The 23,297-nt window shown below is 41.7% G+C and overlaps 1 protein-coding gene across 4 annotated transcripts in view; it reads left to right on the plus strand.

The window, feature by feature from the left end:
* The window catches only part of LOC119480692 (myosin VIIA and Rab interacting protein), a 128,717-nt gene that overhangs the window by 49,579 nt on the left and 55,841 nt on the right, over positions 1-23,297 (plus strand). For all 4 annotated transcript variants that reach the window (XM_037757200.1, XM_037757201.1, XM_037757202.1 and 1 more), the window contains exon 3: positions 12,014-12,235. In XM_037757200.1, the coding sequence (XP_037613128.1) occupies positions 12,014-12,235 (222 nt within the window). The remainder of the gene's footprint in view (positions 1-12,013; positions 12,236-23,297) is intronic.

A 23,297-nucleotide genomic window follows, 5' to 3' on the forward strand; every position in this document is an offset into this window, starting at 1 on the left:
TTAACGAACTGAATACTTCTGGGATTTATTCTTGCGGTGACATTATGTGAGATCTGAGTGTATGCTTGTGTGTGTGTGTGTGTGTGTGTGTGTGTGTGTGTGTGTGTATGAATGTCTTAGTTCATTTCAAGTGTGAGAGAAATAGAGAGGAAGGGAGAGCAACACCAGCAGCGGTATCACACCATCGCTGTTGTGGTCACCTTGAGCTTCTCATACACTACCTGCAGAATCATAGGCAGACCGTCTAAAAGGAAGAGAAGACATATTGCGCATAAAAAAACATCCCACTGTGCCTGATATTCGATACATATTGAAGATGAGAGAAGCGAAGAACAGAGAGAAAATTGAGCACGTCTGTGTTTCCTCTTTATTCAGTGCAGTGGATGAATAAACCACACCAAGGGCAACCACAGAAAAATGAACATGATTAATAATGTATGCTGTATAAATTAGCCACATTCTTTTACAAAATACCCTGAAAAGCTTGAGCTCAATGTCTAAAACTAGTTTTTTTTTTAATATCAAAGTCAAATATGAAAATAATGTTTCAAGAGAGTTCAAAAGAGAGTTTTTAGCTGCGCTAGCGGCATGGCTCTGTAGGGATGGCTATGTTTGTCTGTCTGTGACACAATTGTCATTGCGAGCATGTTGGCATGCTGATGTTGAGCATTTAGCTCAAAATACTCCAGTCTGACACAGCTGCTAGTATGGCTGGAGACTCGTAGTCTTGATTACAGTGTTTTACATTAGTATTCACCCTACCAATTCTTCCACGCCTTAGTCCGATATAGTATAATATGCAGCATTGATGTTTATTCCTAACCTCTCATCATTCTACCTTGTGCTGTATCTCCTGGTTTATTAGCTTACCCTGGGCAGATGTGCTATTATTCATTTTCTCTTTAATGTGTAATGCCATTCTGGGTCTATTTCCTTATCATTAGTTCTTTTGTACTTGGTGGGAATTCGATTTACAGTTTGAGGACATTTATTACTTTCTTTCCCTTTGGCCACAGGGAAAAATAGAAAAGTATAAAGACTCACTGTAATTAATTTACTGATTGCTGTTGGGAAATTTTGTCTCTTTACTACCTGCTCCCATTGAGGTTTTGTGAAGTAAACTTTTCTTTGTGTTTTTGCTGATGAAAATAGTTTTGGATATAGAGCTGTCCCCTCTTATGCCTAGTACACACTACACGATTTTAGCCCTGATTTGCCGATCCCCAACAGTTTTTGTAGCTCCCAAGATCAGAGCCCCAGATCAGAGGCAAATCGGCGTTGTCTCGCTGCTCACACATCGGCGCTCGAGCGTCATGTGTGAACTTCTCAAAGACGCAAGCCAATGCCTCGCAGACACATTCCAGGTATCTAGCATGCTAAATATCTGGACCTGTCGGGGGATCCAGCCACGAGCTACAGCCAATGAGAGCACCAGACATGGGTTGAGGGTAAACCTGGGGGAGGAGGGGGATCGCCTGTAACAATAGGAACTTACTGTATGTCTTGCATTTGCAACACAGAGCAAAGTTCTTGTTGCACCTAGAGGAATATTATAGTAAAAAAGAACGTGGAAACCAGTGTAAACAGGCTATTTTGTGAATACATGAGCCAACAACATCGGCAATGCGTCTCGCGTATGGGATCACGTCATTTACCGTGTATTTCTCACGTGTGTTTTCGTGACAAAACATAGTTTGGAGACCTCATCGGGGATTCCTCCTGGTGAAAGATCTTGTAGTGTGTGACCCCCCTGTCTCCAGTCAGTCATGTAATGTGTTTTTTATGTTTTTTTCATGCTGAATGACTTATTTACAGGAACCTTATGAGCACATTGGGTTAACATAAGATTTAAAGTGGTGCTTTTGTGTGATTCTTTGTGGAGAAACTCAGTCTTACAGATCTGTCGATTAAATCAACTAATCAAAAATCGTATGAGTGTTAGTCGACTAAGAATTACTTTGGTCGAGGACAGCCTTATATATTACACATTTGTCTTTAATGTTGAAGTTGTCAGGATGCTGTTCTTTTGGTAAGATGTCGCTGCTAAACATCATCTCATGGGGACATTTTCATTAAATATAAATAGAAGTAAAAAAACGGATGTTGATCCAGACACTTGCGGCAATAAAAATGAGCAATAACGTCTGGAGCCTCACTGTCTAACCTGCGAGTGTTAATGGCAGAGTCCTCCAGATGTCAACCAGGAGAGTTTGGAGGAAGATGACAGGCTGCGGTGATTATATCTCTCCATCACTTCGAGTCACTCAGCCCGTGATTTTACAGATGGCACCGGTTGGAGAAAATTACCTTGTTGGCCCAGTCTCAGCTCAAAACGCTCCACTGTTGTCAGAGATATACTTACACGCATTTTCTGGAGTTGGCCAGAACTACTATTTGTCAAACCTCTTGTGGATGAGAGTGTAATGTACAGTTGAAATAAGTTGTACTTTGCAGTGTGAAAGGGATTTTAGCACACATCATCCTGCAGGAGAACTGGGTAGACTACTTTATCTTCCTTAGCCTGTTTTTCAAATTGTAGTTTCAGGGCTGCCTGTTTTGTGACTTAACAATATTTTAAATTGACAAATATATACAAATATTTTCCTCCAGATGAGAGGAATGACCCTTCTCCACCTACAAGCATTTCATCCCAGCTCACCAGTCTCCCAACACCTGCACCTTAATCAACAGCTTGCCGACAATCCTAATAGCCGAACGCCAGAAACTCTACCTTGAAATTTATGACCCACGTGCCAGTCTGCCACTGCATTGCAGAGGAGAAAGAGGGTTGAGATTGTCTACAGTGGTTCTCTCTGCTCTCTCTTGGAGCTTGCCTTCAAGTTGGATGAAGTGTGTGTCTTCACCCGGTCGGGGTCCAAATGCAAATTTTGCGCTTCGATTGAGCCAAGATTTGCTCCCGTTCGCATTGCTTTTTTCACCCCAGGAGCAGATAAGGATGCACAAACGGTGTTTGTAAAGATAGAAATGCATGCATGCACATATAACACACACTCACAGGCAAATACACACAACACAGTGTGTTAATGTGTCACTTCAGGCCGAATAACAGCAGGAAAGGATCCCTACGTACAGACTTAACAGAGTGCACACACACACAGTAGGTGATTTGAGGGGGAATGGCAGAGGATGCCATCCCCCTTGATAGCAAAATTACCAAAATGCATCACCTTTGTTAACCCTCCACCCCTCTCCCCCCTATCTCTTACTACAGTAGCAGGAGAGAGTGCAGGGGCAGAGGGGTTGTTTGGTTGAATATGCTAGTCTAGTGACTCATTGATCCTTTATCTGGCATGTTGTGTTTGTGCATGTTAGAATCTATGGCCTCGACCATGGCTCTGAAACATCAATAGCCTCCACCGAGTGCTGCTGCGCCGCGTTCCGGTTGGGACGCCGGAGCTGATCGCGATGATTCCACCAGATGCACCACGCCGGGTTTCAGAAGCGTCCCAGAAGTGGCTTTCACTGTGCTGTGTATTGATAAATCCATGGCGCTGTCCATGGTGCTGAAGTAGCAGACGTTAACAGTAGGGGGGGCGGCTACTGCTACCACCTACTGCACACACACACACACACACGCACACACATACACACACACATCTATTGACACAGAAACAAGAAAGCAACATCTTCACACTTGAAATTGCCCACTTTCAATTAAAAGCACCTTTAGCGCTTGCAAAGCTCTCGATCAATTCACAATTACCGAGTGGATCTGGCTACTGTACATTTGAAAATGCATGTTGATTCCGATCAATAAAAACACACATGAACACACACACATGCACACACTCCTTTCACACAGGTGTGCTCCCACATCTCTCTGCTCCAGGGCTGTATGATTTACTGGTGTAATGGTGAACAGTAGATGCTGGTGTTGTGGGTTTCCACTGCGGCAGGCGGATCAAAGCACTGATCAAAGACTCTGCTATATTGTATGCTCATTTTCTCCAGGATCTTCCCCTCGGCTACTAGCACTGGATTAACAATACTCCAACATGGCTCCCTTTCTTTCCTACAGTATGCTACGTCCTTGTTTCCTTCTTGGTTGTAGTGCACGGCTCTACACTCAGGAGGAAAAATAATACTATATATAGCAAAAAGACATTCTCTGCACCTGGGTACTGTATATCCACTGTTTTTGTGTGAGGTCCTCTTGTGTGCATTGATACACATCCCTACCATGTTTAAAAATCCATATGCAATCAGTGTAAAAAAAACATTTAACAACACCCTGCGTGGTTTTAAGCAGGGTTTGATTTACGGCATTTCAGATTTTTACAGTCCCTCACTATGTGCTTAATAATTACTTACATTCCTCACTGTACGCTGCTCTCTAGGGTTGTTTGATGTGCACAAAACTCAAAAGGTATGCAGTATTATGCCTTAATAGTTGTTTAATTTGAAGATTCTAATTAAGTTTTCCTGTTATTTACTATTCTGATGCTCATTCTTTGCTTACAAATTCAGCTAATTTCATCCCCAGAAGGATTTTCTTTTTTCACCATAGTCTAATGTGGCTACAGACTTCTGTTGTGACAGCGTTGTTTACTCAGTGATGAACATTCTCCCGTCTATCACTCTGTCAGAGATACTGCCAGTATGCCATCTTCAACCCGGTCTCATGAGGATGCATTTTAGGCTTTTTGTGTGTCATTTGTACGCCGCTTTTCGTGGTTAATTTTTACGCTGTGCAACAAAGCAACGGTAACGTCTGTAGTTAGGTTTAGACAACAAAACCACTCACTTAGGTTTAGGAAAGACATCATGGTTGAGCTTAAAAAAAGCTAAGTAAAATACGTACGGAAACAACATTACTTCGTCACTAACGTAACAAAACACCGGTCTCGAACACCGGTCTCCTGGTAAAAAGTTGTGTGTGTGCGCTGTATTTACACAATCAGTATATATACAGACTACATGGCGTACAAATGACACGCCAAAAACAAGCAAGGCGTTCTTATTGCACGCATTATCATGTCATTCATACTGTAAGCCTTTTCATGTGAATGGGCTGGCCGTTTTATAATAAATCATCAACCACATACATCATATTGGTGTTTTAGCAGTATAAAGATATGAATTTAGTTGAATCAGTCACAGAGGTTGCATTATGTGTATGAACCTACAGCCTCATATGCAACCAGAAGATTTAATTGGTCTCTCTAAATATCCAACTAATCACTTTTAGCATAAAATTACATTTTCTAAACACAATAGTGTTTACTTTGCACCTGAGCGGATTCATCAGATTGTTTTTCATTTGTGAGGCGGTCAGCAGTGCATCAAGTGTGAGAGCTGTAACTCTTAATCACTGCTCTGAGCAGGAGAACAGCTGCTGAGAGGGCGATACATCATTTACAAAAAAAAATGCAATTGTTTTCGTTTGCCGGCCAGGCTGCAGCTGGACTTCGAAAATGCCATTATCTTGATTACAAATCTGGCCATAACATAATTCAACTTCACCTGGAAAACTTCAGCCAGTCTGTTTGTCAGCTGAAAGAGAGAAAATGGAAAGTAAGGAGCAGGAGACATGAGGCGACTATGTTAGTAGATCGCTAGCAGAGAGAGAAAGTGAGAACGGAGGAGCAGGGCAGGCTTGATGGAAAGTGAGAGATGAGAGTGCTGAGTTAATAGATCTTCAGCACTATTAATATTTGTGACAGTGACAGGCAGTCAGAAATACACTGCATATTATTAAATCCACATACTATTCTCCTGCCTGAATTTTAAATCACTAAATGAATTGATATTCAGCTCCTGTTCCCCTCTGAAACCCACTGTACCCTCCACACACACTCATTTGCATAATCAATAGTTTTTAGTTCAAGAGTTTGGTTTCTTCTAAACTTTCAGCATCCAAAGAACTTTGTTGTTCCTTAGAGCTTTATACCATTAAAGCTGAAGTAGGCGAGATTGGAGCAAATATGATTTTAAAAAGTTATTTTTATAAAACGGTCGTTATATGCTGACAGTAGTACATGAAACAGGTAACCTGAAAAAATGTTGTGCCTCTGTGTCCTCTGATGTCCTAACGGCATCTGCAAGATTTCACAGACCGGAGGAAAACAAGCAGTAAGAGCTGATCTGGGATCTGCTGTCCATCTGCCGTCTATGAGAGCCGGCTGTCAATCACTCGCGAACTCCGACCAAACGGTCAAACTAGGCAGCGCTGATCAAATATGAATCAATATTCTGTTACTGTAATGCCTATTTCTTGCCTGAAATGTTTTCAGAAACATCTTGTAGTGCACGGTTCAGCTGTAAAATGAGAATGTTTGTGACGCCGACGCCGCCATTGGGAAATCTGGTGAAGGAACGCCATGATCCGGTCACATGACCGGAGGACAGCCAATAGGAACGCTCTCTCAATGAAATGACCTGTGATTGGTTAACCCACAAAACAGGGTTGTAACGATCCATCAGTCTGGATCGATGTATCAATTTAATGATCAACGATCCAATATATCGATGCAAAGTGAAAACATCAATGCATATCAGCATTTTTAAGATGCGCCCTTATTTTGAAATTCTCAACTGATAAAAAACATTTGCACTTAAACATGAGAAATGTGGCACATTATAGTGAACAACAGGAGGTCTATTTTTATTTTTTGTATTAAAAAGAATAGATTGTTTTTCATTTAAATGTCTGTAAGAGCCCAGTAATTAAATTGTCAAATCATATTTTAGTTGCTTTTTGTAATTGATATAACTGATTGTGTTAAATGGACATATGATATCGTCTCATTTCGATCTCCCATGAATTGAATCAAATCAAAATCGTATCGTGGCAGACTTTGTGATATCAGCAAATATCATATTGTTGTCCAAATAATTGACATATGTGATTTACACCCCTACTTAACAGATTGTGGACATGTACATATCAGATGTTTGGAGGTTTTATCATCTTTCAAAATAACTAAAATGAATGGCTGCTTTTGTCTGGAGTTAACCTTGTACTGTATTCTTGTAAAGCACTTAGCAGATGGAGAGGAGAGCAAATTGTCTTTGATCTGTGGTTAGTCACAATGTTTCATGGTCCTCACCGTCCAAACTGCAGACATAAATGGAATCTCAATACTTGATTCTGGACGGTTCGGTTGAAATAAAAGTTTTCCTTGTTTAATCAGCAGATTAGTTGATGATGTCAATAATCATTGCAACCTTAAAGTTGCCCATTACCAAACTGGTAATGCCACAGAATTGTAATGCGTGTATTGAGCGAGTTATACTTAATTGAATGACCGACCTTGTTGAATTAATAAAAATGTGTGTTTTTTTTTTCCCTTGACTTGAAGATAAAGTTTGAATGTTAATGAGTTTAACTTCAGTATTAATTGAAATATGAATCGCTTGATAGGACAAGTGTCATAAACCAACACTGTGTGTGTGAAAGAGAGTAAAGAGAGAGAGAGACAGTCTGCTGCTTCTGCTTTCCTCTTTGAATTAAAGGGGCTTCATAAGGAATTCAGAGCATTTCTACAGCCTCCACACGGCTCTCAACTTGGACCACTTTAAGGACTTCAAGGACTGCTTTTTGGCTTAAAAGCTGGGGTTTAAAGTTCCTCCTTGACCAACAGCGGTTGAGAAAACATGTATTAGGCTATTACAAGGTCCATTTAGTATCTTAGCTTAGCATTTAGTAACATTTTTGCGACCTTAATTCAAGGATACCTACCAGGTATTTCAACAACATAATCTATATCCATATTAACTGTCTGTTTGAATGTTAAATGGTAAGAATTAAGGCCTATGTTTTTTTCATTTGATTAATTTGCACGTCAATATATTCTTTCAAACTGTTGCTTTTGTTATGAGATCTATCACACAGAACGCGAATATTACGTAACAAAAAAGAGACAATATCATTTTTTTCCAGAACGAGGTTAATTGTTCTGAGCTTTCCTACCGTGAATAAAGGCATCAACCAATCACGTTGTGCGTAACGGACATATTCAAAATGTACACTATAGTGTACAACAACTCGGACGTTCGCTAGTCCATAACCAAGATGGCAAACTTTATTACTCCTTTCAACCTTGACAAAGCCAGCGCAGACCAGGCAGATCCACTTCTTCCGTTCTCACCTTTCACAATAAAAGCCCTAGACATACATACTGTGTAACTGTTTACCAGAGGCAAATTCACTCAGAGCATTTAGTTAAAAGGAAACTGAAAATTCTTAGCTTAGGCTATACAACAGTTTACCTCAGACAGACTGCCAGATGCTGCTCTGGCTCCATACGAACCAGGTAGTTGGTCCTGTCTGTGCGAATCTATTCAAAGCTTTTATTGAAAAAGTGCAGCTGTCGCAAATTCGTATCGTTGCCGGTATGAATATGTTTAATGCGAAATATTTGCAGGCGAGTAATTTACATTTTCCCCATGTGTGTAAAAGCCTTTAGGAGTTAAAATATAAAAGCTTGTTTAACATTATGCATTTGTGTAACTCAAACGGGCACTTTGCTAATAAAGACTGACTACTGTTATTTCTTATGAGTTAATCGTACCTGGATGACCCACATGTATCTCCAGTCATGGCTGCTAGATGAGCACAGGTTTTCACGTCTCATTAACAGAGATGTGAGTTAATGCGGCGGGACGCCAGGCATGAACCCCCCCTTGTCCTTGGATAGATGTGTATATTCGCCCACTCATTTAATTAAACGGCCGGAGCTAGCCGCCATAACTGGGCTGTTCATTAAACCTGTATCACAGACACAGAGAGGCTAAATGGAACCTGATCCTAATCAGAACTGAAGGAAATGATTTCCAGGCGATGGCTTTTTCGACTTATTGAGATATGAATGTAGGCTGCTTATATTGGGGTCTGTTTGGGCGTGTATATATGTGTTTTGGGTGTTTTGTGAGCTGCAGCTCAGACAAGGAGTGTCTCTTTCATGTTGCTTGGAGGTTTGTTTACGAATGTTTTAATTTGATTGGGGGCCACCATCTCCCAGCAGCTGTGACCTTGCATGTGCGGAATACAAAACCTCCTTTTTGATCATCTTGGAGTATAATTGTGTGCATGTCGGTATCTATACAGTATGCATATGCCAACCGTTGCCCTTCAACCCTCACACCCCCATCGCCCACGCTCATATGACACTATATATGAAATGGTTTGTTCATCTTGTTAATATGCTGCATCTAATGATGCATATGAAAAGCAATCAGTGAGGCAGCAGAGGATCTGCTTGAGGAGCAGCGTTAATAACTTAGGGAAGCAGGAGATTGCATTGCCCCCGCTGGCTCCACGCACAGACACACGTACAGCACACATTGTACACACAGGAAATCCACAATATGCTGCATTCAGCATTTGGTTTTGATATACACTAAATTTTCCATGTATGACTTGGTGGTTTAGTTGAGGTTAGGATGCCTACATATGCCTACGGTATCAATGATTGGCTCAAAAGCACGATATGCGATAATATTGCCTTTTTTTAATTTATCCTGATTTTAGTGTTAGATAAATAAGATTTCTTCTTAGGCTATTATTAGGTATATTGTTGCTTTTTAAATGACAAAGATGATAAAATGAATTAAATACTTGTTTATTGTTATATGCAGAACACCTAAGGGCAATGAGGTGCAGCGTTTTTTCAGCTTTCGTTGCGTCTGGTTGCTATGATACAGAATATCCGCAAAAGTAAAAAATGTCTGCACAAGTTAGAGTACTTGCTCTGGATGAAGGGAATGGTTGAAGTATGTAGGGAGAGAAGAAGGACCCGCAAGTTTATGTGTATTAATTTCTCCACCATTGTTGTTGTTGTTCAGCACTTGTAGCCTACAGGTAGGATGTGACGTTTGGTGCCTTCAAATGGGGTCGTGTTTACCGCGTTCACGAGAAGAGTACATATGAACGCCCCCCTAATGTGGTATTCAAAAGCGCGTAAGTGGAAAGTTTCTCAAAGCTCAGAGTTCACGAGCTGTGACGTGTAAGTTAATTTTTTGGTACATAATAACTGAATATATTGTAATTTTAATCGTATATTGTTTTTCTTCATAATTTCATATGTCTGAGGAAAATGTTGATATTCCCAACAGCCTCATCTTTTTCCTCTGTCATTATGCCTTTGCATTTAAACTAAATTGTTAGCCTCTGTGGCTTCTAGACACCCACGTAACGTTAATATTGCCGTTGCTTAGCAGCAGTGTTCTCACGACTTAACCACTTGAGCGCCAGGCATATCGTGTACACGACTTCCCATGTTGTAAACACAAGCTCACGAGTTTCATTTGAAGGCACCAGTTGGTCACGTTGGTCTTTGTGATATTTTCCTGCCCTTCCTCCATTGTGATTTGATGGCTTCATCTCTCTGCGACCAGAAAAAAAAACACGCTGCTGCTCGTTTTTATAGCATAGTGTAAAAATGGTGCGCTCCCATTGCAAAGAATTTAAAAAAGAAAAAATGTGAACAATAGCGGTGGTGGTGGTTGTTGTCCATCACAGATTTTCCATCAAGAGCCCCTGTGGTTGCTTTGTCAAAACTGCGGTATTGAAATTTTGCAGTTTTCGCGACAGCCCTCTGCCTAAACACATTGTTCTGTGTATTTAATGTATTTTTTTGCATGCATCACTGTGTTCAGTGATTTGCATCTATGTTTTGTTAGCATTTACTGTACATGGCATCTGCTCTGTAAGGATCAGTGAGAGCAGTGTATGCTGTAACCTGGCTGTGTGTAGTGTAAGAAGAGCAGCCTAAATAATTTACTCACCGCCCATTCGAGCTGAACGCACTTTCACACCTTCCCAGCAGCAACAGCTCCATCTCTGCATCTCAGCCTCCGCTGGCGCCTAATGACAGCTGATGGGTGATAGTGTAAACACGGATAAATGCGTTACTTAATCGCTCCTCCTCGTTGTGTATTATTTTAAATATAATTGACACAAGCGCGATATGTACTGATGATGAAAGGTTTATGATATAAATGCAAAACATTCCATAATTTATCGCAGCCTCTGCTTATGGTGCATTGCTCAGTCAGCGCAAATCGTACAGAGGAAAAACCCATGTACATAATTTATGTGAACAGTTTGAATACAGGCCTTGGATGGCAAATCTGCTCTGCTGGTTAACACGCTGATTAACAACCTGCATTATCCAGTCTCTCTTTTTATTTTCATCATATAAAAATCTTACTTGATAACTTAAATGTTCTGCAATAAGCATCCTATGGGGGAATACATATACGATGATGCCCAATTAGTCGTGTGCAGCTGTTGGAAAAGTCAATGTCAGCTGTGGTTGTGGATTTTATTGGATTTTTAAACAAGCTTTGGTCAAGTATTTTTCAGTCTATAATCCTAATAGTTCATTAGTGTGAGCAATTCTCTGAGGCGTTAAGATTAGTGAGTCTGTGCTGCTCTTCGGTGCTCCTTCATTGCTGTAGTTTTAAACTGTAATTTTTTGGATTGAAGCCCAAACAGCTCTCCAGTACGACTGTGGAGGCTTTTCATCACCGCCGTTTTCCTCTCAGGCTAGTTTGTGTGTGTTGAACATGAGAATCTCCAAATGAGAGACCCTCAGCTTAGCTCTATTTTTGCCAATTTATGAACATCTTCCTCTTCCTCACAGTGCCCTATAATTAACAAAGATACCATGCTTTTTCATTTGAGGTTGTAGGAGGCGTGCGTGTCGTGCTCTCCTCAGCTGTGTTTTGACTGATGTGGGCAAACAAGGCATGACAGGTCTTCCCAAATTGAAATGTCAGCCATCACGTTAATTCCACAGAATCAGTGTAAAAGAGAGAGAGGGAGCGGGGAAGTGTTTTCACCAAACCCATGACCTCTTCTGCCCTCCCCCCTTTTAATTTTTCATTTACCACAGCATCTCCAATTATTCCGCATCGCCATCCTCGCACGTTCTACCTCTCGACCAGACGCTCACCACCCCTCTCGCTTTCTCTCCCCCTCCCCCTCCTGTCCTCTCTCTCTCTCTCTCTCTCTCTCTCTCTCCTCCTCTCCCTCTCTCGGTTTCAGTGAGATGAAGCAGGAGCTGGCGGAGGAAGGCAGCAGATGCTCCATCCTCTCCAAGCAGCACCGCTTCAACGAGCACTGCTGCATCCGCTGCTGTGCGCCCTTCACCTTCCTGCTCAACCCCAAGCGCCTGTGCCTGGACTGCCAGTACAACGTCTGCAAGACCTGCTGCACCTACGACAAGAGGGACAAAGCCTGGCTCTGCTCTGCGTGCCAGAAGGGCAGGTTAGTGTTTTCACACACATTCTCACACACCGGCGGCGGCGGCGGCGGAGGATGGGAGAGATTAGAGTAATGAGAGAGGAATGAATGGGGGGCAAGAGAGGCTGTGAATTGGTAAAGTGGAGGACTTTGAAGTATAGGGGGGAATTGAGATGGAGAAAAAAAAAAGATCCATGGCATTTTATGAGGGAATTGGGATGGTGATTGAGAGAGGAAGAGTGTTGAGGGAATATGGGCACTGAAGGAGACAGATGTGAGGGGGAAAAGTGAATGAATGAGAGGGAACACAGGACTTTGATGGAGTCAGCGCTGCAGGGATGGGTGGTTTCAGGATTTTGTTAGATTTGTGTTTTGGACATCCAACTCTTATATCAATTTCTAATGGAAAAAAAATGTTTTCAGATTTGTTTTCCAGCCTTTTTAACATTCCTGGTACTTGTACAGCAAAGGAGGGAGGAGATGGGGCCATTAAGGGAGATGGTAATGAAAAGGGGGGTGGAAGAGGGGAGGGAAATTGAGGGAAATGTGTGTGAGGTGTAAGTAATGTGTATGTGTGGGTAAAATGACAATATGTACACTGCTGGAAAAAGACAGACCTAGAAAGATGTAGACACATCAGGGCAGGGAAGATGAATAATCATGCATGTATTTTTGTCAAAGATTTTTGCCACACAACTCGAATTTCTTCTGGGAAACCTTTCATTATTCATTCTACTTGTTTTCGGTCCCCAAATCACATCCCTGCTGACAAACTAGATATCAAGGAATGCACATTTATGACTTATTGATCAAGAGAAAACCATCTGAGGAGCAGAAGAGACAGGGGAACGCACTACAGCTGGTCGTATTTGAATTTGTGTGCTACACGACTGTGTGTGTGTGTGCATGTATACAGTATGTGTCAGTTGATGCTGTTTACGCATTGATGTCTGTCCAAAGCCTTGGGAGTTGTTCTAGTGCCCCGACTCACCATTGGATGAATGTTCAGCTTTCTCTCTCCCTGGGCGGCAAGGGTGGGGTGTTGGAAATACTATAACGCTGGAGTGTGTGAGTCAGTGCTGGTGGATTCATAGCAAAATCAATTGTGAGCTTGGGATATTAAGTGATGCGTGATATGTATACATATTACTGTAGTGTGTCTTGTTAAGGGTCTATATGTGGCATCGCTTTTAGTACGTTTTTTCTTTTGGTGCTAATGTCTTCCTAAAGAAATATGATACATCACAGCTCCTTGGGTGTGATTTATTACCCTTGTTGTGATATATAGAGTGTAATATCACAAAAAATGTCGGCAAACGGACATGCAGGTGTGTCAATGGTGCATTTTTGATTTGTGTGTGTTTGTGTGTGTTAAGGTGGAGCTTGCAGAGCAAGAAAAAGCTGTCAAAAATACGTTGCCCCTCCACTTGGCCTTATTTCTTCCCCTCAATCCCCCCGCTCTGTCTCTTTTTGTCTTTCATTGATTTTTGCTGCACGGTGTATTGAGTTAGACCCTCTGCCCTGAGTCCTGGTGTATGAGACAGGAGGAGGGAGGGAGGAGTGGGAGCAGGAGAGACAGCGAGGAGGAGGAGGAGGGAAAGGGATGATGGCAGTCAAAAGAGGTGGCAAGGTTTGCATCGATCATCTCTTCCCCTCACTCTCTCCTCCGTTCCTCTCTCTCTCTCTCTCTCTCTCTCTCCATGTGTCTCTGCCTTGGGCTCAGTAATGTTCTCATTAGGGGTTTAGACTGAGTCGCAGATGGGCCCGATGTCACAACATTGCCGACTACCAGCTACATATAAATACAGCACTTTTCATTAGCGCATTAAAAGGGCTTAAATCTGGTATTAGCATGAATTTACTCTCTCTCCGGGTGGAGTCGTGTCAGTTGTGATTTACAGCGTGCACGAGTGTTGAGCTTGCGGCTAGAGGCGCCCTGGACATTATTTTGGAAATAGCTATTAGTCTACTGTTGGAGTGGATGATTGCAAAGAAAAGGCATTGATTTGATGCTAAACAGACTGTAACTGTTGGGAAATAACTACAGCGTGAAGGAACGCTTTCTAAAAGAAGACGATCTGTTTAGAGGGAAGTCACTGTGCAGTAAATACAACGCTAATTAAGTCATTTGTGGGTCATTTACACGAGAATACTGTATTCATTCATAATAAATCAGCTTATCAGTCAATCGTCTCCTGTATGTCAGTGGTTTCTGGCTCTTTTTAAACCATTTCTGAGGGAATTTCGCTGAATGTAAATGCAAAAAATCAGTTTGCAAAAAAAGAACAGGCCGACTGCCAAATGGTCGCACTCGCATGCACCGGCTGTCCATCAACATTCACAGTGGCACGGCCACGCTGCTCACAAGCGCGATACGTCTAGGGAAAGCAGATTTGTAATCATCGCACAAAGTCACCCACTCACACACATGGACGCACATAAGAGTGTACGTCCAGGCAGACGTCACGCCTGCGAGCAAACAGACATGTGAGCGCTTACATCGATTTATTTGTCGGTTAATTACATTTACGAGCAGATGTAGTCGAGATGGACGCTGTCGCTGATCGGTTGTTTCAGTTTTTTTGCCAATTGATGATGAGATGTTTGCGTGTTGATGACAGATGGAGTGTAAAAAGAAAAGACTTAGTGAATCAGCAGCTTTGTCATAACACCTTCGTAGTCTTGTAAATCACACACACACACGCTCATGCACATGCACCAAACACAGCTTTCCCTCCTGAGCGAGTGGGACAAGCATGACCATTTGCAGTCTGGTAGAATTAACAGCATCTTCAGCCGATGGTCCACACAAGCACTACACACACATTCTACACACTTATACACAACACACACCGATGGTTCAATGAGATAAGTCAAAACATTTTTAGTGGGAACTGAAAAGCCATTTTTTCTTGTTTTGGCTCCAGAGCCAAAGCAGTGGGGAGAATGTTAAAGGGGAGCGCAGGAGATGAAGAGGAGATGAAGGTCAAGAGCGAGAGGAAGAGGGGGAGGGATGAAAAAGATTAGGAGAGGGAATGACAGAGGAGAAAAGTACTTGTCCCAATTATCCGAAAGGGGAAATGACATTATATTCTCCTTTTGTTTTGACTCTCGAATTGTTGCTCTTGCCGTTTCATTTCCCTGCTTCTCCTTGTCTTTTCCCTTTTCCACATCTGTATTTTTCATCCCTTATATATTCCAACACTCCCTCTCTCTGTCACATCCCCCCTCTCTCTACCTGATGAAGTCTCCATTTTCCACATTCACATTTGAGCTACTGCACCTGTCTGTGTTTAATCTGCAGAACTGGGCGGCTCTGTGCCTGTCTATACAGTCATCAGGCTATAGAATGATGTACCTATATATTCAGTATGTGTGCATGTTTGTGTGTGTGTGTGTGCACAGAAATAGCAATACACTAAAGTGACAAACTGTTCTGACCACTTTATGGCTTTCATAATCCTCATTCTAAAGCATGACTGCGAGGGGAGATTATGGCATCTGCTGAAAACCTATACTGTATCTACATATACACACACACACACACACACACGCACACACACAGGAGAGGCTTACACAAGTACATGCACGTTGCTGGGCATTTTAATTCAATGAAAAACATTTTTTTGCCATTAAATTCCTTTTTAGATATTGTCATCAGGATGTGACTTAATTCTCCACGCATGGAAGCGCGTCATTGCACTGTGTGCATTGCACAACCGCAAACAGCCTGTGAGTACAGAGTCACACACATAAGCTCTCTATCCACACAAACATGCACACACACACGGCTGCAGTTCAAGTGCGACATTAACCGTCTGTCGTATTTTAAATGTACGAGTCTGAGCGAGCTCTGGCGCTGTCATGGTGGTGTAACCACATAGCTGACAGGCAGCCGCACGCACAGAGTCCATATTGAATTATTCGGTCGGTTCATTGGAACGGGGGCTGGCTTCTTTTAAAGGCCAAGCAGGAGCTTGATTGGCTCAAGGGCCTCAGGACACGAGCTAACAAGCACGTACAAACACTCTCTGGTCGTTGTAGAAGCGTATTACTGTAATGGTTTATTTAACATGCAGCCACACAAATGCACACACTCACACTTACAAATATCACATTTATTGTTACAATAGCAGCTCCTGTCACTTTCTCAGAGACTGTTGTTGTACATTTTTACATATAAGGAGACGTGAATGGATGTTTTTTACCATATCAACAGGACTCGTATGTTCAGTAGTTTAGTAGTTCAGTATGTAATAATCCAGGTGCTGATCAGCATCATTCCTGACGACAGAGTTCTGGTATGATCATGTAAATCCTGCCTTTTTTTATTTATCTTTTCAGTTTAACAAAGCATGCACCAGCAACTGTGGAATGTTTATCTTTTGCAGCATTATATATAGACAATTTTGTCATTTTCCATTCATTTAATTACTGAATTTTTTTCATCTTGAGGCTATTTCTTCCCTTTTTTCACCCTCATCTTCATTTAACGGATTAACATTGTAGATGCTTTATTGCTTGAATTAATTTACTTGTGACTGCATGCTGCCTTTTTTGTTGTTGTCCACAAAGAAAATAGATCCTATAACTCTTTAATTGATTTTCTTAAACAGGCTGACGAAGCCAGAATCCTTTTTTGGCATAGCTACTATAACAGCAACTTTGTATTGCTTTTTCAGAGTCAATGCACATAGATAATAGTGTAGACAGGCAGGAAATGAACATAGTGGCTTTTTCTTGGACTGCACAGTTTCTCTGACCTTTCACCTGTCTGTCTGCTTCTGTTCCATTCCCCTGCCTCCATATTAAGACCTCCATATAAAACAGTGCATTTAGGCGTCTGTTTCTCTTGATTCTATGTATGTACTAGGGCTGTCAAAGTTAACGCGATAATAACACTTTAACGCAAATTTGTTTTAACGGCAATAATTTCTTTAACACATGCAACTTGCGATTTTTAGGTTGTAGCGGACTCAATTTTAAAGCTAGAGTGAAGATACTGGCATCATATGAAACAAGAAAACCTAAGGAATCCATTGGTCATATCATGTCATACTAGCTTGTCACGAAGGAGGCTAAATAACGCTCCAAACTTACGCTATAAGAGGTCCCTTGACCTCTGACCTCAAGATATCTGAATGAAAAATGAAAATGGGTTCTATGGGTACCCACGAGTTTCCCCTTTACAGACATATACATACATATGCATAAAGCAAGCATATTTGTCCACTCCCATGTTGACAAGATTTGACTTGACATTTCCCATTAAGGTACATTTTGAACAGATACAAAATGCGTGATTAATTGTGATAAACTATGGACAATCATGCGATTAATAGCGATTAAATATTTTAATTGATTGACAGCTCCAGTATGTATATTTCGTGTACATGTATTTTAACATCTCAAAATGATCCCACAACAATAGAAATCAACGTGTATTTATAAAGACACCAGCGCTATAAACTCCATGAACTCTCTCTTGTTGCTGTCAGACAAGCACCTGCGGCTAGGAGAGGCAGAGAGTCACAGTGTGATCTTTTTCTGTCCTCCTTGCAGGGGTATTTTTATCAGTGCGGGTGAGCAAGTCTAGTCTTAGACAGGGAGGGTCTGCCCTACAGCGCCGGGCTGCAGACAAAATAATGTGCACTCCGCCACCGACGTCTCGGCTCTAATAAGGCATTTACATGTCCGTGTCTGGTTGTGTCTCGCTGCTTGTGTTTTTTGTCTGTTTTTTTAGCAGATGGATGGACAATGGATTGCAAGACTTATTAGTGTGTGTGTTTTTTTCCCCAATAAAGAGGCAAAACAGCAAGCTGCAAGCCTCAGTAGATGAAGAATGGTAGTCTCCCCTTCTCCTTCGTCACACTGTGGCGCCATCAATTTGCAGTGTGGAGCTTTTAAATCACACGCGACAAGGAAAATGTATGCGTGTAGCCGTATTTCATGCTGCAGCCACATGTAAACGTGCTCGGGATTTATAAAGAACTGTTTCATCCCAATCAGCACACAAAATTGACTAAATCGTGAGTGCCTGAACATTCCCACTCTTGATATACCAGGAAGCTTTTCATCAATTGAAACAGTTTGAAGAACGTGGAGTGCAGCTGAACCAACTAGCTCATCTCTATGAGCTGCAGGCACAGGAAGGAGAGCCACTAATCACCCTCTCTCCTTCCATCTCCTCCTCTCCCTCCCTCCCTCCTCCGCGGCCTTGTCTCATATCCAAACCAGCTGACCCGCCAGTCGATCGTAACTCTCGATGGTGATTTGCACTTTTATACACAGTCGGGCTTGACAGCAGAATCTCGTTGCACACACACACACACACACTGGTGATTTAGGTTCAAAGACCTCCTGGTGGCTCCGACTTATAGCTTCGAGTAGGATCCATTTAAGTACCTCGGTCTCATTAATTGGAACATAGCCTAAATCAGAAACCGCGCTTGAATTTTAAATGCAAAAGTTTCCTTTTTAAAACTAATTACTGCTGAGTTTTTCAGCCTTGAAGCAATCTCAATGTGTTTGTATACAGTGTGCCGTGTATCCGTGCGAGTGTTGCATTGCAACTGCTCCCCATTGTGTGACCCCTTGTGTTCCATGATAGCATTTTTCTCTGTCGGGGGTGAGGTTCTGTAGCAGGTGATAAATCACTGCTATCCAGGTAAACATGAGAGTGCACACACATGCACAGAGATAGACGCACACACACACAAAAGGAACCTTGAATGTTCCCTCTTGTGGGTGTGTTAATTACTGTCAGTCGTGTGAATACCGTCGTGTGCTGTTTTGCATACTGTATATTGCTCTGAGTCATTAAAGCCTCCCTGACTTCACTGGTCGGCCTCCAGCTCTCAGGCCTCCTCTGTGTGTGTGTGTGTGTGTGTGTGTAGGTGGGTGAGACTGAATCAGTTACACCTCTGATCTGAGCACCACTCCAGGTCGCCAGTTACAGCGAGTCCTGCAGCTCCTGTGATGTGTACCTGTGGGTTTATTCCCGTCATTTTATGATGGAGGAAACTCCATGTGAACGGGGTCATTTGCAGCTCACAGTGCTCACGCTGCAGGTGATTTGAAATCTCATGATTCCTAAATCGGTTTACGCAGTAAGTTGGCTAGTGGATCAGTACAGAAGCTAAAGCAGCGTGTTGTTTTAATTGTGGGTTAGTGGGATTGGAGACGGAAACTGTTTACCACAGAGTGGAGCAAGACACAGGGAACGCCCCAGTAACATTTCCCACGTTACAGCTTGTAGTTGTGTGTCTGTCCTTTGTGTGTTGCATTCAGGGGTCGAAAATCTAATTTTGCTTTGAGCCTGATTCCTTTCTAGATGGATGGTTCTAGCGAGTGCCAGAGAGTTACAGGAACATATTTGGTACAGTTTATTGTCTCTGTAACTGACAACTCTCATTCATTATCTGAATTATCTTAAAGTTAAACTGCAATTACAATTCATTTTTGCTAATAAAATAGTTGCCATGGGGTACTGGTTATCTGATTGTGTATGCAAATGTACTGCATATACTGTACATATTCACCCATTCAATATCTATTTCTTTGTACAAATTATAATTTCTATATTTGTTTCCAACTTACAACACTTGATTTGTATAGACATGTAATTTATGTTGTTGGCCATTGGTGCTTTTTATATAAACTTATATATAAATACATATATATACACCTATTTTTTCACATACTTGTGTTTTCATAATAATAGTCCTGTCTATTCCCTGCCTTAATTTATCAAGTTTTGTTGTCCTTGTTCTTCGCTGCAATGTCGGTACTGTGAGTACATTGAGAGTAATTCCTTGTATGTGTACACATACTTGCTCAATAAGCTGATTCTGATTCTGATCGGTGCAATATGTGTGTGGTCAGACACTAAAATAGTTCATGATAAAATAGCCTATTAATCGGTCGTTAACCAGCTGGGTGGCTGGCGTTTCTCGTCGTGACTTGAAACACAAAGTAACCCACAGAGTGCTGAGGTTGCAGGACAACTCGTTGCTGTGAGTCTGTTTGCCGTCACCACAAATGGATCCATGAAAGAGAGCCAGCTAACACCAGCTAAACCACCTCCTTTCTTTGTGGGATGAACACAGCACTGAGCTGAGCAGGAGCTGCCAGTGGCTCAGCAAGTGTAGCATGAATGAAAAGTACCGTCTAGTGGGAGTCATTGCTAACGTTCGCAAGCTAGATTAATTAATTTGGTTCCAGCATGGTCCCAAAATGTGAGAAGACAAAGAACGCAACGAAGACATTCAACATACAAACTCCCACAACAAAAAATATAGAGAGCTAAAATAACAATGTCGTTGCAAATTTCACTGTAAGTCTGTTACATTGTTCTATAAAAGAATGGAAGTGACAAATATTACATTAGTTATCAAAAGAAGATCACATATAGTAGCCTAAATGTGTATGATTTGGTTAAAGAGATAGTCCAGAGATACAATAGTTTTGGAAAATGTATTGTTTTTCCCACTTTCTCAGAGTCAGAAACTAATAAATGTCTTAGGACAGACCTTTTTTATGTATTTGGTGTAGTCTGAAGTTATGTCAAAAAGCAATATTAGGCTATTTTGGCTCAATTGTTCCGTGTCCTTGGGATCAAGTAACATAATCATAATCCCATAGGCATCCAGAAATTGAACGAAACTAAGCAAGTAAACTAAGGCGGGGTGAGGGGGCGCCTTTTTCCAAGCTTTGTCTGAGGGGAGGCCCACAGTCATGGACTTTTGAAAACTCCTGCCAAAGGCTGTACTGTCTAGGTCTATGATGTGCTCCAGTCAGTTAGCACACCATTGGAAGTTAACAGCGAGTCTCCTAGCAACGCCAGTCCTCATATGTCAGTCAGCTGCTGCCGTGGGAATCGTCCACCCAGAGGCCTGAAACTTAGAACCTCAAATCTGTCCAAAAAATTGGCTTTGGCCTTTTTTTTGAAAAATGGAATAAACAGGCAAAATAGCTGCAAAAACATTACAGTTCATATGAATTTCAATTCAACTTATTGTGATAAATAAAACCAAATATATTCTCCAAGAAGGTTCCAACACGCTTAAGGGATTTATTTGCAGCTACTGTTTTTGCCCAGCGCTGGTGCATCACTGCTGGTGAAGAACTCAAGTCAGTCATGTTTCATGTCATGGCTTTTAATCCATCCACAAACATTTACAAAGAAAAGGTCCTGTGGCTCAGTAACCACAGCACACTTATTTACTCAAACAGAAAGTTTAATGCCTGTATTGAACCTCTATTCCCTCTGAATCCTCCCCTCCTGGTTGTGCAGATGTGATATATCAGAAAACATCTCCAGCGTGGGAGGCGCCCCACAGCGCAGCCAGCCGCGTCTCACATCCCGGTAGGAGAGGATGTGGGCTGTGTGATTGGCAGATGAAGTGGATCTCTGCCTTCTGATTAAGAATTTAGTTTGTCTTTCACTAAACTTCTAGATCGCTATCGCTTTTTGTCCTCCACTCTTTCTCCGCATCTTTCTAAGAATTTGGCGTGAAATGATAGAAAACCTCTCTAAGGCACGGGATGAATAGTAATCTTTCTTCCCCTCCTCTAACTTCACCCCTCACTTATTTTCTCACTATCTTTCGCCGTCATCCCTCCCTCAGGCTGATCACACTCTCTGATCTCCTGCCACAGTGAACTCTCTGTAGCATAAAAGGGATAAGATATTGGCACCGCAGGATTTTCATACTCATTGCACATTCCTCGCCTGTCGACCCAAGAGCCCCTTTTGATGAAAGTGAATTATTAGGTTTTTTTCCAATGCCCTGGTATTTTAATAATAATAATAATAATAATGATAATAATAAGCATAATTTTACTTTTCAAACAAAAGTTACGAAATGTACAGAACATAAGCAGCTGCCAGCTCATGAGTTGTTAAGAAAGTTGTTTATTACACGGCTGTGGTGAATACTCGATTCTGATTGGTCAATCACGGTGTTCTACTGTCTGTTATTTCTTTATAGAAGACCATTGATATGTATAACAGATCGTTGCTATGGACGCAGTTCTGATGTCAGACTCTGGCGGACCATATTTGTGTCAAATTATTGATTTCTTAAGTAAGTAGCCGTGAAATAAGCAGGATAATTGTACAGCTAACGGGTCATTGTTGTGAAATAAACCCCTTCAAGGAGGTGCAAGACCTGACGCGAGCAGCATCGCCCTCTCGGGGTTATTTCACAGCAGCAATGACCGGCTCGCTGTATATTATCCCTTAGATGTTGTTTTATGATAATCTGAAGGTGTGTCATGACATGAATTATTTCTCAAAACTGCAGAACTACAAATACTCAAAGTCATAGCAAAAAGTCATGGATCGAAAGTGCATTTGGTGCATGTTTTATTGGCCGTTACTCATAACTCACCAGCAGGTCAGAGGTGATGATGGGACCTGAGGCAGTCACAGTACTCAGATTCATTCATGTGGACTACCAGGGCAGTATTTCTGGAGGCTGGAGTGCACTACCAGAATAATTATAGACTTTTTAAAAAATAATTAGAACCAATTTTGGCTGCATATCTTCTACATTAAAGAGATGCGTCCTTATATAAAATATGGGCCACACAAAAAAGTTGAATGTATGTGAAGAAGGTGAAAGCGATTCATAAGAGATGGAATAGATGGGAATAAACACATACACATTTAAAGGAACAGTGTGTAACATTTCAGGGGATCTATTAGCAGAAATGGAATATAATATTTATAACCATCACCTGAAACTAAGAATCGTTGTGTTTTTGTTAGCTTAGAATGAGCCCTTCATATCTACATAGGGAGCAGGTCCTCTTCATGGAGTCCGCCATGTTGCTCAAACCAAACACTGGCTGAGCCTTTCACGTTTTTACGTTACCTGAAGGCCACCGTAGTTCTCCGACACGCTTGTGAAACTGCGGTCAAAGGCGTAACTACAGATTCGCATTCGGCGGCTCACGTTGCCGCAGTCTTGGAAAGGGAGGAGGGGGCGGAGGGGTATTCAGTTGGTTGCAATCTTTAACCACACCCCTAGATGTCACCAAATCCTACACACTGTACCTTTAAAAAGGCTTTTGAAAATGA

The sequence above is a fragment of the Sebastes umbrosus genome, chromosome 21 (assembly GCF_015220745.1).
Source record: "Sebastes umbrosus isolate fSebUmb1 chromosome 21, fSebUmb1.pri, whole genome shotgun sequence".
In the NCBI taxonomy this organism is placed as follows: Eukaryota; Metazoa; Chordata; class Actinopteri; order Perciformes; family Sebastidae; genus Sebastes; species Sebastes umbrosus.